The sequence below is a fragment of the Pongo pygmaeus genome, chromosome 16 (assembly GCF_028885625.2).
Source record: "Pongo pygmaeus isolate AG05252 chromosome 16, NHGRI_mPonPyg2-v2.0_pri, whole genome shotgun sequence".
NCBI classification, from domain to species: domain Eukaryota; kingdom Metazoa; phylum Chordata; class Mammalia; order Primates; family Hominidae; genus Pongo; species Pongo pygmaeus.
In genome coordinates, this window is record NC_072389.2 from 47,582,782 (window position 1) to 47,596,237 (window position 13,456).

A 13,456-nucleotide genomic window follows, 5' to 3' on the forward strand; every position below is an offset into this window, starting at 1 on the left:
CATGGAAGTTCATGGGTAAAAGTGCTATTAATTTAGAGTGGAGTATAAGGTTTTATGATACAGTGAGAAAACATTTCAGATTTGGAGAAAAGACTTTTCCCTTCTAGAGATTCATCAAAATTTCCCTGTTTTATTGTCTTGCTATTTAGATGGTAAAGATCAGCCTGTGGCTTTTACGTATTGTACCAAAACATCCACCCTGAGCCTGGAGAAGCTCTCGCTCAACATTGCCACTGACTGGGAGGTCCGCATCATATGACAAAGAACAGCCCCTGGTGATGTGAGCAGGGACCTGCCTGCCCCTTTCAACTTTTCCCCTCGCCTTTTTTGAGATTTTTGCTGCAATCTGTTTGCCTTCCCTGAATCAAAATAATCTTTCATTCGTCACCATTATACTAATGAACAATAGATTTCATGTTTTAAAATTTCAGATTTTACATGTTAAGATGTACTAACAATGTTCCTTGTATCAAACATCTCCTTTTCTCCCGGATACATAGCCCTGAGACATTTATAGCGTTCAGGAGTCTTCTGTTGCTTCCATTCCTTCAGCAGGGCTGCGTGGGTCTGTTTTAATGTGGGCCAAGCCTACCTGGGCAGCCCATTTGCCAGGGCTTGCCTCAGGCCATGCAGCATTGGCGCTCTGGCTGCAGCAGCTGAGTTGCTCAAGGCCAGTCTCCAAGTGCACAGCAGCCTCTGGTATTCCCCCCAGTTATCTTCCACCCACATGGACTGGGCAGAGCAGCCCTCTTCTGTGTGCACTGCATACGCTGCAGCAGTGGTGAATTATTCTCCCCTAGAGATCAATTTGGCAGTACGAAGGATTCTTTTCTCTTTCATGCTTCTCAGGCTCAATAGTTTCTAATTAATCTTAAAATCCATGTCTTTTAAATTGTTTTTTTAATTAAGTGCTGTTTACTAACCAAATAATATTTATAACATGAGTAAGCTATAATTAATAACAATGGAATAATTACCCATGTACCCACCACTGGACTTCAGAAGTAGAACTCATGACTGGGACTAGGATGAGGCAAGGGAGACCCTGGCCTTGGGCACAAAATGTAAGGGATGCCAAAAAATACAGTAATCCAAGTAAGTAAGGTTTCAATCCAATATTTTTAAAAATCAGAATTAGTGCAAAAAAAAACCATGATGAACAAAATATAAAAATTTAAAATAAAGACAGGATTAGTATTACTGAGTTTTTCTTTTGTCCCAGGCTCTAATATGGCTTGGCATGGGGCAGAACATTACAACATACCAGTCGTGTCATGGTGCCCAAGGCTCTGCAGACCTCAGTGGCTCCCTGCTGCCTGCCACAGCATCTGTTTTGGCAGCCTCAACTCCTCAGCACTCCTCAGCACACACCTCTTCTTATCAGGCTTCCTCCACTTAGCAACTTGCTAATGGCCACCTCTGTGCCTTCTGATCCCTGGGCGCCAATATCCTCCTGCCCTTACCATCCTTCCAGGCCCAACTTAAATCCCACTTTCCCATGAAGCCTAACTACGTGAACACCCCTACCCCCATACCCATTAGCAGTGATTTTGCCCTTCCCTGTAATGCTGTCCCACTTATAACTGTGCTCTACTTAGCATTCTCAGGGATCATACTTTAATGTTTTCAGTATGTCTCCGTTCTCCTACTAGATTGTATGTCCCTCAAGAGCATGTTCTATTTCTCTTCTATCTGACAGAGCACTATTATACCTGACTTTCAGTAACTGTTAGCTGTGATTGGTTAGCTGGTGGATTTAATTGATTAAAAAATTACAATTGAATGTATTTTCATCTGATTTACTTTTCTGATCAAGATTCTTCCCAAAGGCAATCAACACTGTGCATTTCCTTGTGGACACATTTCATAGTATGAGTTGAGATTTGAGCTCTGCACCATATGTAAGCTCACAGAGACCTGCACAGATTCTTTGCTCCTATTTCTGTAAGTTTTGCAGTTGAGAAGAAAGGAGCAACCTTATATTAGCTGAAGCCATGGTGCCTATCTTCAAATTTCCCTTGCCAACCTAAAATAAAACTTAGCCAGGAGACTGGGTGCTCCTCCCTAATATAAATGATAGTTTTTAATAGCATTTAAAGTTGAATAAGAACTATCTTTAGGTCAACATTTATTGCACGTCTAGTCTTCCATTTAAAATATTGTTGGAGGAATGGAGTAGTAACTAGTAGAGTAAGTTAATGAGGAACTGCTCTGTTTTGACCCAAATCTATATTGAAACATTTGGCTAGAGACAAGTGGAGAGAGCCTGGGTGTTTTTAATGGTTTTCTGCTCTTATTGCTTCTCACACTTTACCTACCTCCCATTTCTGAATTTGTGTACCAGAGAGCAATATGGGGCTGAGTTGGCCTACAGGTATTAAGTTACTTTTTTGTGGCTAATTCTTAATATGGTTTCATAGGAAACTGGATTTTATATAAGAAATTTTATTCATTTCAACAGGGTTCCTAAAAAAGCTCTAAAATGAATGCATAGTGTGTCTTTCCTTCAAGATGTAAATGTCAAGGAATGAGTTGGCAAATCAGTTTAAAAACACAAACTACCCAACAGAAAAATGTAAGTATAATCTTTCAGAATGGCAATCTGGCAACAATATAAAAAAAATTTTAATTTTAATAAAAATATGTGGGGTCTCACTATGTTGCCCAGGCTAGTCTTAAACTCCTGGACTCAAACGATCCTCCTGCCTTGACCTCCCAAAGTGCTGGGGCTATAGGCATGAGCCACTGTGCCTGGCCTTACCTCCTCTGTTGGAACAGTTGGCAACATTGGAATGGGATCTTTTGATTACATGGTAATTTTTTTACTTTTGAGCATTGTATTAGGATCATATAGAAGAATTTTGTTGGTTTTAAGAAAAATACAATTCTGGAGTTTGGTCTATGTGCAGAATTCCTTCACTTTGTCACATCCTTTTCACTATCAAGGCATCAAAATGATAAGCAGCAGAAACACAGTCAAAGCACATAAACACTGGGAGTTGAATAATTTTTAGCTAATTAACCACTCTGCCTAAAAGCCTTAGTAATGAGATTCCTAGGATTTCCACCTACCAAACCCTCGAAGGGCTACTCTAGGGTAAAATAACTTCTCAGGCCAGGGAGTAGAAAGCCATCAGCAGCTCCACTGGAAACAGGCTATCATATTAGCCACTGACGATGGAGGCCATATAGCTAGCATTCTAGGAGAAATAGCAGAGACATTGGCATCTCATATCACATCTGCTTGTCTCATGACAAGCCTTGCTAAAGGCTGTAGTGCCACACCAAAACTTGCCAGAATTAGACAGCTGGTTCTTTTTTTTTTTTTTTTTTTTTTTGAGACAGAATCTCACTCTGTCACCCAGGATGGAGTGCAATGGCATGATCTTGGCTAACTGCAACCTCTGCTTTCCGGGTTCAAGCGATTCTTCTGCCTCAGCATCCTGAGTAACTGGGATTACAGGCATGCGCCACCAGGCCCAGCTAATTTTTGTATTTTTAGTAGAGATAGGTTTTCACCATGTTGGCCAGGCTGACCTCGAACTCCTGACCTCATGTAATCCACCTGCCTCTGCCTCCCAAAGTGCAACAGCTGCTTCTTGACAGTTGTTTCCACCCAGGCCGATGGTATTACATTGCTGTCCAATCAGAGCCAGGGAAAGGGGAGCCTGACTATTTGCATGCAAGGATACAGAGATCTTATACCTAATTCACATCAGTTAAATCTTACTCATGCATTTACTTCCAAGGAAATCAAGAGACCTGGAGTCTAGTTTGCTTCTACAGTGAACTGGCTGAGTGATCTTGGCCATGGCATTTAACCTCTCTGGGCTTTGTTAAAGAAAAGAGATAATCTCTAGCCTGGGTGCAGTGGCTCACGCCTGTAATCCCAGCACTTTGGGAGGCCGAGGCAGGGGGTTCACTTGAGCTCGGGAGTTCAAGACCAACCTGGCCAACGTGGTGAAGCCGCATGTCTACTAAAAATACAAAAATTAGCAGGGCATGGTGGCACATGCCTGTAATCTCAGCTATTCAGGAAACTGAGGCAGGAGAATTGCTTGAACCCGGGAGGCAGAAGTTGCAGTGAGCTAAGATTGCACCAGTGCACTTCAGCCTGGTGACAGAGAGAGACTCCATCTAAAAAAAAAAAAAGAGATAATCTCTAAAATTTTGTGAGTTTTCTGATACTTAACTGTCAAAATACAGCAGATATCTCAAGTTTCCTCAGTTGTAAAATGGAATTAGTGAAACTTGCAGAGTTTTTCTACAAGTTTAAAATATCTTATGTGTACAGAAAGGGAAAAATAGTAACATTACCAGGGAGAAACCCAGTAAGCATCACTTTAGGCAAGTGATCAAAGTTGACATCACCTGTAATAAAATCTGTCAATATCATATACCCCCAAATATGGTTTGAGGAGGTGGCCATGTCACATCTGTGACAGTCTTCCCCTAAATCCATAACCTCAGTCTAATCATGTGAAAAATATCAGAGAAACCCAAATTTAGGGTCATTCTACAAAAACCTGACAAGTACTCTTCAAAAGTGTCAAGGTCATGAGAGACAAAGACTGTGGAATGATCAGAGACTGGAGAACACTAAGGACTTCTATCTTTGCAACTCTTTTGTAAGTCTAAAATTATTTTAAAATAAAAAGTTTTTTAAAGGTCTCTGTGAAGTGGCTAGCTCCCAGTAGGCACTTAATGAATGAGAGGTATTATAATGATAAGCAAAGACATTGCTTCCAATAGTGTTAGAAATCAAAGAAATGCTTCTTGGTGGAAAAGACAGAGCCATTAGTTGGCAATGCTGTGCAACAGAAACCATTCCAGCCACAGATATTACATGACCGTGGGTGAAATAGGTTATAAAAACTAGTTCTTTATCCTTGAAGGGGCTTCTGGGAATTGAAATGTGCAGCTGTTTATGTGTTCATTATATGCCCTTTGTTCATGGGCTCGAGTTGGACTTCTCCCTGATAGCATTGGTTTCCACAGCTGTGCCATTGAATAAACCTTGAGTTTGGACCTGTTCATCTGAGAGAATGTTTTATCCACAACAACTGACAGAGCAAAATGAATGGCACCTTGCCCTTTCTGTGTTTGATACGCCCACCCTGCTCTGACAAGAGGCTCGCTGCTGTCACACACTTCTGTTAGTTACTCACAGATGGTGCTGGCTGAGACAGCTGAGGAAAGAAAGCTCAGTGGGTTTGTGGCCCAGGACAGCTCCTTCGCCTGGAGCAGATCAGCAGAGAAACTTTGATTGCACTGGCAAAGCCAGAAGTGTAAGAAATTTCTCTTTGCATAGGAAAATTTCATTCACCAGATATATAACACATATTTATTAAGGGCCTTCTAAACCTGAGAGGGAAATGGGAACCCACTTCCCAGCTCCACAGTCTTATGGGCAAACGGGAAGTTAAATAAGCAGAAACAATAAAGTGTGGGTCAGTGCTCTGAATTTCAGGGTGGGATAGAATGCTAGGCTGGGACCCAAACTTATGATAGAGGGGGAAAGAAACCCCACCTTTGCTGTCTATGCCACTGGTGACTTTGAGGGTGGAAGTCAGTCTTTTTGTTGCAGGCAGATAGGCCAGCTTCTGATGATTGGAGATGCTGCATACCACATGAGCCTGGGCAGATTATACCTATTCCTGTGCTGTCCACATAGCAGATATTCAGTTAATGCCCATTGAGTGAATGCTGATTTGCGTCAGTGAGTAAATGTATCATTCAACCTGATCTAATTCCAAAGTAATATTAAATTCAGGTCTTCTCTAACAACACCATTTATTGAGTGCTTAAGAAAATCCTGGCACTGTGTTAAATGTATTACATAAATTATTTAATTGTTACAAAAACCTAATAACAGAATGACTGTAATTGTACCTATTTTATAGGTGAGAAATCTGAGACAGAAAGGAAGAAATAACTCACCTAAAGTTACACAGGCACAGCCAGTAAGGGGCCAACCTAGACTTTGAACCGAGGTGGTCAGTCACCAGAGACCACTGTCCTCTATTCTGCCTCTCCAAGACTAGCAAAAAGCCCTGGGCATTTTCTTGGAGGGACAGATGGCTAGGCTGATGGTTCCTGCAAGCCCAGACATAGAATTCTTCAAAGCCGCAATCCCAGGGATCAGGAGGCTGATAGTACTCCCTATTTTACCTGTCACTTCCCACCTTCTTCCATAGCCTCTAATCTTGGATTATTGAGACTGGTCGCATGGGAACAGGCATGACTGCAGCCTAGGACATGCCTCCACTCTGCCATACTTGAAATGTGGTCATGTCCTTATAGCCCAGGGAGCAGCTATTGTGGGTAGAAGACAAGGTGGAGGCCAGGCAGGTACTTCCCTTCCCCAGAGCCACTTATGCTCTCATCTAAGAGCCCTGAAACCAGGTGTGACATCCCAGGACTTAACAGGCAGTCTGGTTCAGTATCTAATTCCGACTTCTGTCTCAGATGCCTAATGTGGCATGGCTGAATGAGTCAACATATAACCTGTACAGTAAGTCCTCACTTAACATCATTGATAGGTTCTTGTAAACTGTGACTTTAACCAAAACATACCATGTGCTATAGGGACTTAACTCTTGTTTATATCAGTTAGCCAGGTTTCACTATACAGTACATCATTTTGCTTAAAGCCACAGCTTACGAGAACCTATCGATGACGTTAAGTGAGGGTTTTCTGTGCTCAGGTGCACTTTTTTTTTTTTTAACATGGAGTCTCGTTCTGTCACCTGGGCTGGAGTGCAGTGGCGCGATCTGGGTTCACTACAACCTCTGCCTCCTGGGTTCAAGCGATTCTTCTGTCTCAGCCTCCCAAGTAGCTGGGATTACAGGCACCCGCCACCACGCCCGGCTTATTTTTGTATTTTTAGTAGAGACAGGGTTTCACTATTGTTGGCCAGGCTGGTCTCGAACTCCTGACCTCATGTGATCCACCCGCCTCGGCCTCCCAAAGTGCTGAGATTACAGACGTGAGCCACATGGCCCAGCAGGTGCACTTTTTAGCAGATTCAGTCCCAGTGTTTATTTTGGGGATGGGGAGAGACAAGAGGTGGCAAGGTCAAGTATGCAGGTAGAGACAGAGATTTTCTCAACTGAGGACTCTGCTGAGTAGCATTTTCCATGCAGACATTTCCAATGAACGCTGACCCAAGAACATTCTAGAAAAGATACCAAATCTAACATTGAATAATGTTCTGATATTCTAAAATTTTAGGACTAAAAATCATGTTCTCTAAAATTCACAGAATATTTTCGTAGAATTTAGTACCTCCCATTCACCCTAACTAGCTTTTTTGCAATATTGTTTTCCATTCATTTGATGGCCAGTAGTTGGGTGGTCTGTATAACTGCCTACTCAATAACATGTCAGCAGTTCTCAGCTTCTTTCCAGTGTTCACCTTACTGAGATACTCCCTTTTCATTTTCTGACAACATTCCTGGCAACAGAAATGTCCCTAGCCAGGTTCTCCTGTCTCTACCATGCAGTCTCTCTTGCTCTCATACTCACAGTGTTTCTTCACATCTATTTTTAGTTTTCCTGGCTCAAGCATCTTCAGGCCACTGAAACACAACCCTCACTCTCTTTCCCTCTCTCTCTCTGGCATGCATGCTGCTGGTAGGAGACCCCAGGTCAACATTGCTTCAGAAATCCTTTAGCACTCATTTCTCAGGAGAACTTATGGCTTCAGAATCACAGCTTGGTTTTTAAGATGGACATAACTTGTACGACCTTCTGATGGGCTTTCAACTTCAAACTGGATGTGGACACTTTTCTCTCAGATGACAGAATTACTCCAACTTCCCCTTTGCAGTTGCTTCCTTTCCTTGAAGGTAGCTGTATCTTGTTTTCTTTAAAAAGCTTTTTCTTCCAAAGCCACTTGCCATGCCAACCGTCATTAGCGCATCTGTGGCTCCAAGGACAGCGGCTGAGCCCCGGTCCCCAGGGCCAGTTCCTCACCCAGCCCAGAGCAAGGCCACCGAGGCTGGGGGTGGGAACTCAAGTGGCATCTATTCAGCCATCATCAGCCGCAATTTTCCTATTATCGGAGTGAAAGAGAAGACATTCGAGCAACTTCACAAGAAATGTCTAGAAAAGAAAGTTCTTTATGTGGACCCTGAGTTCCCACCGGATGAGACCTCTCTCTTTTATAGCCAGAAGTTCCCCATCCAGTTCGTCTGGAAGAGACCTCCGGTGAGTAGCTTCCTGCTTGCTGGTTGGGTTTTCCCCCCACGGAGAAGTCCTCCCACTCAGCACCTCCAGCAGCTCAGCTGTGCACATGGGCACTGGGGGAAGGATCCTGGCAGTAGCTCTGCTGGGCTCTGTCCTTAAGTGTGAAGAGGGAGGAGAGGAACAGGTCTCAGATATTTGACCAAATCTCAGCAAAATCCAGAGGGAGAGCGGGGAGGGTGGGGCTGATTCTCATGCTCTGCCTCTTTCTCTCTGAAAAAAAAAATCTTGCTTTTTATAAAAGTGGTTGGAACTCAGTTTAATTCATCCTGTAAAAATAAATATTCCTTTCTCAGAACAAATTCCAGACAGCCCAGATCTACCCGTTCGTTTTAAATATCTTTCATCTTTGTAAGATTATTTCAGTTTCTCTGGCTAAAATCATGATGTCATTCTTCTTTAATTTACCAGTGGCCATATCTTTCTGAAACACAGAAACCCTAGAAAGAGGAGAGTCGTAGGCAAGGAATATTTTTTCATGCATAAAATGTTGGGGTTAGAGAGAGAGACCTAGCAATCGCTTTTGTCCACCTACCTCACCTCATAAGTGAGGAGTCAAGGCACACTAGAGTGAAATATATCTAGTGGGCACATGACAGAGCCCGGATTAAAACTTTCTGTTTTAGGAAACTCTCCCAGCCTCTGGGTTTCATTTATAGTGATCACCAGGAGGGAAATCACATTCCCCTGGCTCACCTCTCTGATCATCCCTCCAGTGTGACTCTTGTTCTTAATTCAAGAAATATTTATTGAGCATCTACTAGTGCCAGCACTGGGCAAGCAACTGGGGGGACAGCAGTGAGTAAGAAAGACCAAAATTCCAGCTGTCTTGGAACCTAGGGTCCTGAAGGGAAGATGGTCATTGAACAAGAGTGACATTGTCAGGAGACGATGTTCTGGGTGCCACGGGATCATGTGGCAAAGAGAGCTAACTTGGTCCAGGGAGACAAACCCTCCATGAGGAAATGATGACAAGCTGAGACCCAATACTATTTATTAGCCATGGTTTTCTTTAACCTAAGGTGGGCCAGGCATGGTGGCTCACACCTGTAATCCCAGCATTTTGGGAGGCCCAGGCTGGAGGATTGCTTGAGCCCAAGAGTTCGAGACCAGCCTGGGCAACAGGGCAAAAACCTACCTCTTTTGTACTAAAAATTCAAAAAATTATCCAGGCATGGTGGCACATGCCTGTGGTCCTAGCTACTCGGAGGCTGAGGTGGGAATATCGCCTGAACTCGGGGAGTCGAGGCAGCAGTGAGCTGAGATCACGCCACTGCACTCCAGGCTGGGTGACAGGAGTGAGACCCAGTCTCAAACAACAACAACAACAACAACAAACCTGAGGTGGAGTACTAGACAACCCTGTATATTCCATAGGGGCTCTTCTTGGTTCTATGGTAAGGCCCATAACTGTCCTGAAGGCCTTCAGTTTAGAAGATAACACTGCTCTGCTATCAGAGTAGTTGGACATGTCACAACCCCTTGCTGAAATATCTTCAGTGACATCCCTCTCTCGGCCCCCACTGCCTTCAGGACAAGTCCAAACTCCTTAGCCAAGCCATAGGCCCTTCTCAGCTGGTCCCTGCCTACCTGTCCAGGCCCATCTCCATCCTCTTTCCCCAGATCCTGACACACCAGCAGTGCTTGGACATTTAGCTGCTCTGTAGTTCCAAGTCTTCTCACACCGGAGGCCTTTGCTCATGCTGTCTGTCTGCCTGACATGCCTTTTTTTGTTCCTATCTGAACCTCTGCTCAGGTGTCACTTCCTTCAATCTTTCTCATGACTGTTTTCCTCTCACTGAGAGCAGAGACCCTTCCTGTTCATCTTTGAGGCCTCCTCACCAAGCTCAGGCCAGTCCCATAGTGGGTACTCAGCTGATGCTGGTGAATGAAAACCCATGCCCGAGGGCCTTGACCAGTGAGACAGGATAGGCCTGTGTTCCCACGCAGGGAGTTCCTAAAAGCCCTTTCTTGGGCCAGACATGGTGGCTCATGCCTGTAATCCTAGCACTTTGGGAGGCAGAGGTGGGAGCATCAGTTGAGCTCAGCAGTTGGAGACCAGCCTGGGCAACATAGTGAGACCCTATCTCTATAAAAAAAGTTTAAAAAAATAAAAGCTCTTTCTCAGAATGGGGAAAATTAAAACCTACAAATACTGTTTTCAGTGAAATCATTGGTGGACTTGAGTCTTCAAGCTAGACTTACAAATTAATAAAAATTCTTTAAGGGCCTGTTATGCTCTAGATACTAGATTGGGCAGTGTCCATGTTTGAAATGAGGGGTGCAGAAGACTTGTCTGTTCTAAATTGTGCCCCCACCACCACCATCATCATCAACAAAGATCCTGGATTTTCCACTGTTTGAGTCACTGAAGGACCAGATAGCAAAGGCCACTCTTGGATAAAATGCCCACATGTTCCCCTGGGGTTAAGATCACAGGAACACGCCCATTGGGTTCACTAGCATAAATGAGAAATATAAAATTAGAGATGGTCAGAGTTGGAATGATTCTTGGAGAGGTGCTCCAGTGTCCTTGCTTTATAGGTGAAGTGATTAAGGGCCAGAAAGGGCAAATGACTTATCTACAGCCACACAAGTTGACTTGAAACTGAAAAACTGAAATGACTCCAGAACTTTCTGACTGTGAAGCACTTCTTGGAGACATCAGTTCTCCATAAACTTCTTCAGATGTAGTGAACTTTGCCAGCCCTATGCAGTCTGAAAAGACTGTGTCCTATCAGGAAGGGCAGGTGAGTAAAGGTCTTCCTGCTTTTACTGTCTAAGGCACAGAACCTTTGGAAACCAATCTGAATTTTTTTTCAACCATCAAGTATTATTTATTATAATTACAGTGATAATGATAATAATGATAAAGGGAGAATTATTCCTGGCCAACTATAATTCTAGTTAAAATAGCATGCTGCACTTTCAGCCTTTCCCTCTTAAAAGAAAACAGGCTCTGGCCAACTGTTCCCAGCACACCTGTAATCTCTTCTCTCACTCACCAGTGCTACCTCGCAGACTTTCTTCCTCTACTCGGGAGCATCATGCATTGAGTTTCCAGGCCAAACAATCTGATTCCTCTAGCCTTTCCTTATATGATCTATTTCTAGGATCAGAAAGCAAACAAATTATTCAACACTTCTCAACTGTTAAGGCAAGTTTTCTTGATGACAGATCCCAGGGTAGAATAGAATGGCTTCTAGAACAGGGCTTCTGGGATGCTGGTGCCCAATATACTAGGGATAGGTTGGGGATGGGAGAGCAGGTCATGTTTCATTCCATGGGGTGGAAGATTCAATTGCACCACACTCCTGGCCTGTCTCCTTCCCATGGTGGGTTTGTAAAGAGAACTTGACCTGTGAAGCCCAGTTCTTGGCTTCCGTCTTTCTCTGGGAAGCAAGCTGCCTGCAAGAAGCACGGCTTCTGCTCTCTGCCCTCCTTGCAGTAAGTTTTCTGGAGGCAAGTCCCTATGGGGAGTCATGCAGGAGTCCCTGGGCCACCTGGTAATATGTGATTAATAGTAAAGATAATCACTAATCTTGAGTGAGAACTCACCACATGCCAGTAACTAAATGCTTTCCATATGTTAATTCATTTAATCTTCACAACAATCCTGTGACGAAGTATCATTATTGTCCCACTTTACAAAGGAGGGAACTGAGTCTCAGAGGGATTAAATAACTCGCTCCAGATCTCCCAGTTAGTGAAGGTTGGAGCTGGGATTTAAATCCACACAATCTGGCTCTAGAGCCCCAAATCTATCTAATTCTGAGATTTAGATGTCAATATCCATTTTTATTAAACAATAAATGTGGGATTTTGGACTCCCACCTGCCCTGCACTTTTGTAGTATTCCTTTATTGGCTCAAAACTCATGCATGGAAGTAAGGTGTCATTTATTGGGCCTCCTCAAGACACAACAGGCATTGAGTGACACCCCAGGGGTTGCCCCTGAAAGCAGCAGCCTCTATAAGTTGGAGATGGAATGGCACAGTGGCTAAGAGCCCAGGCTCTGAGGTCAGATAACCTAAGTTCAAGTCTGGGCCTGCTACCTAACACTTAGGTAATCTTGGTCACATACTTACCCTCATTTTGCCACAGGTTCTCCATTTGAAAAATGGAGAACAACCATAATTGAAGAACCCATCTCATAATTAATTGAGGATTAAATGAGTTAATGCCGGCTAAAGACTTAAGACCAGCACATGGTTGAGTGATCAGTAAACATAGACTACTCTTATTACTGCCTACAAGCAGCTGTGCGGTCTCTTAAAAGTGGCAACATCATAAATATTTTTCCAGCTTAATTTGTGCCTATGACCACTCAAGATATTAACCACAGAAATGTATTTGAGTACTTCATGCCTGGTCTAAATGCATCCACCCATCTCAGCATGAGGATGTGTGTGTGAATGCTCCCCTCATGGGCAGGGGACTGCTTGTCCTTTAGGGCAGTTCTAGTTATCTACATCAAATATAAAATGTACGTTTGGTTGTGAAAATCTGAGTGTATCATAGAGCCAGGAAGGCGACTACAAAAGAGGGATCACACTTGGCTGGGAAACTTGGCACCTTGCTCAGTGATTGGCTTTAAAGCCTCACTGAGACCAACATGGTGAGCAAGGGCTTCCTTTTTCCCATCTGCGTGTGCCTCAGTCATGCCAGGTGGAGAGTTCTTAAGCTATTTCTCTCTGATCTCCTGCAATCCCCAAATCAGGGGCAACCTAGATCCCTGCTTCTTTTGGAGGGATGAGAAGTGAAGGGCCAGTTGCAGGACCTTGTGATGAAAAGGTATCTGGTCCTCTCCTCACCCTTGGTAACGTGGGATCCCAGAATTGCTCCACAGTGCCCTGCCCTGCACCATCAGCTCAGCTGGCCAGGGCCTCCAGCAGTGGACCCTGACAACAATGAGGTTCCTGGGCTTACCCCTGTCTCTGGTGCTAGGTGGAGGCACCTTTCTGTAAATTCCATGTTATTCCAGACCCACCCTAACCTAGAGCTTGGAGAAGGAAGGGCCCACCCTATTTAGCAGCTGGATTAACCCAGACTTCAGATTAAACTTCCCTCCATCAGCATGGTCTCAGTGTTTCTTGGCTTTGCTAGGAGAGGTTATTTCTGGTTGGGCCTCCAGTTCACAGCCCTGAATCGGAGTCAAAACTGCATCATTGATATACAGCCACCTCCAGCTTAACCTCCAGCTCTTTC

General features: G+C 43.9%; 2 protein-coding genes across 7 annotated transcripts in view; both read left to right on the top strand.

Moving 5' to 3' along the window:
* GANC (glucosidase alpha, neutral C) overlaps positions 1 to 2,579 on the top strand; it is an 83,033-nt gene extending 80,454 nt beyond the window's left edge. Inside the window, exons 24-25 of one of the 4 annotated variants that reach the window (XM_054452082.2) lie at positions 150 to 244; positions 2,462 to 2,575. In XM_054452082.2, the coding sequence (XP_054308057.1) occupies positions 150 to 244; positions 2,462 to 2,470 (104 nt within the window). In that variant the 3' untranslated portion in view covers positions 2,471 to 2,575. Of the gene's footprint in view, positions 1 to 149; positions 1,788 to 2,461 lie in introns of those variants that run through there. The other 3 variants (XM_054452081.2, XM_054452083.2, XM_054452079.2) reach the window with 3 other exon arrangements.
* CAPN3 (calpain 3) overlaps positions 2,460 to 13,456 on the top strand; it is a 57,827-nt gene continuing 46,830 nt past the window's right edge. For 2 of the 3 annotated variants that reach the window (XM_054452087.2, XM_054452088.2), the window contains exon 1: positions 7,880 to 8,212. In XM_054452087.2, coding sequence (XP_054308062.1) covers positions 7,904 to 8,212 — 309 coding nt within the window. In that variant the 5' untranslated portion in view covers positions 7,880 to 7,903. Of the gene's footprint in view, positions 2,576 to 7,879; positions 8,213 to 13,456 lie in introns of those variants that run through there. The other variant, XM_063652143.1, reaches the window with a different exon arrangement.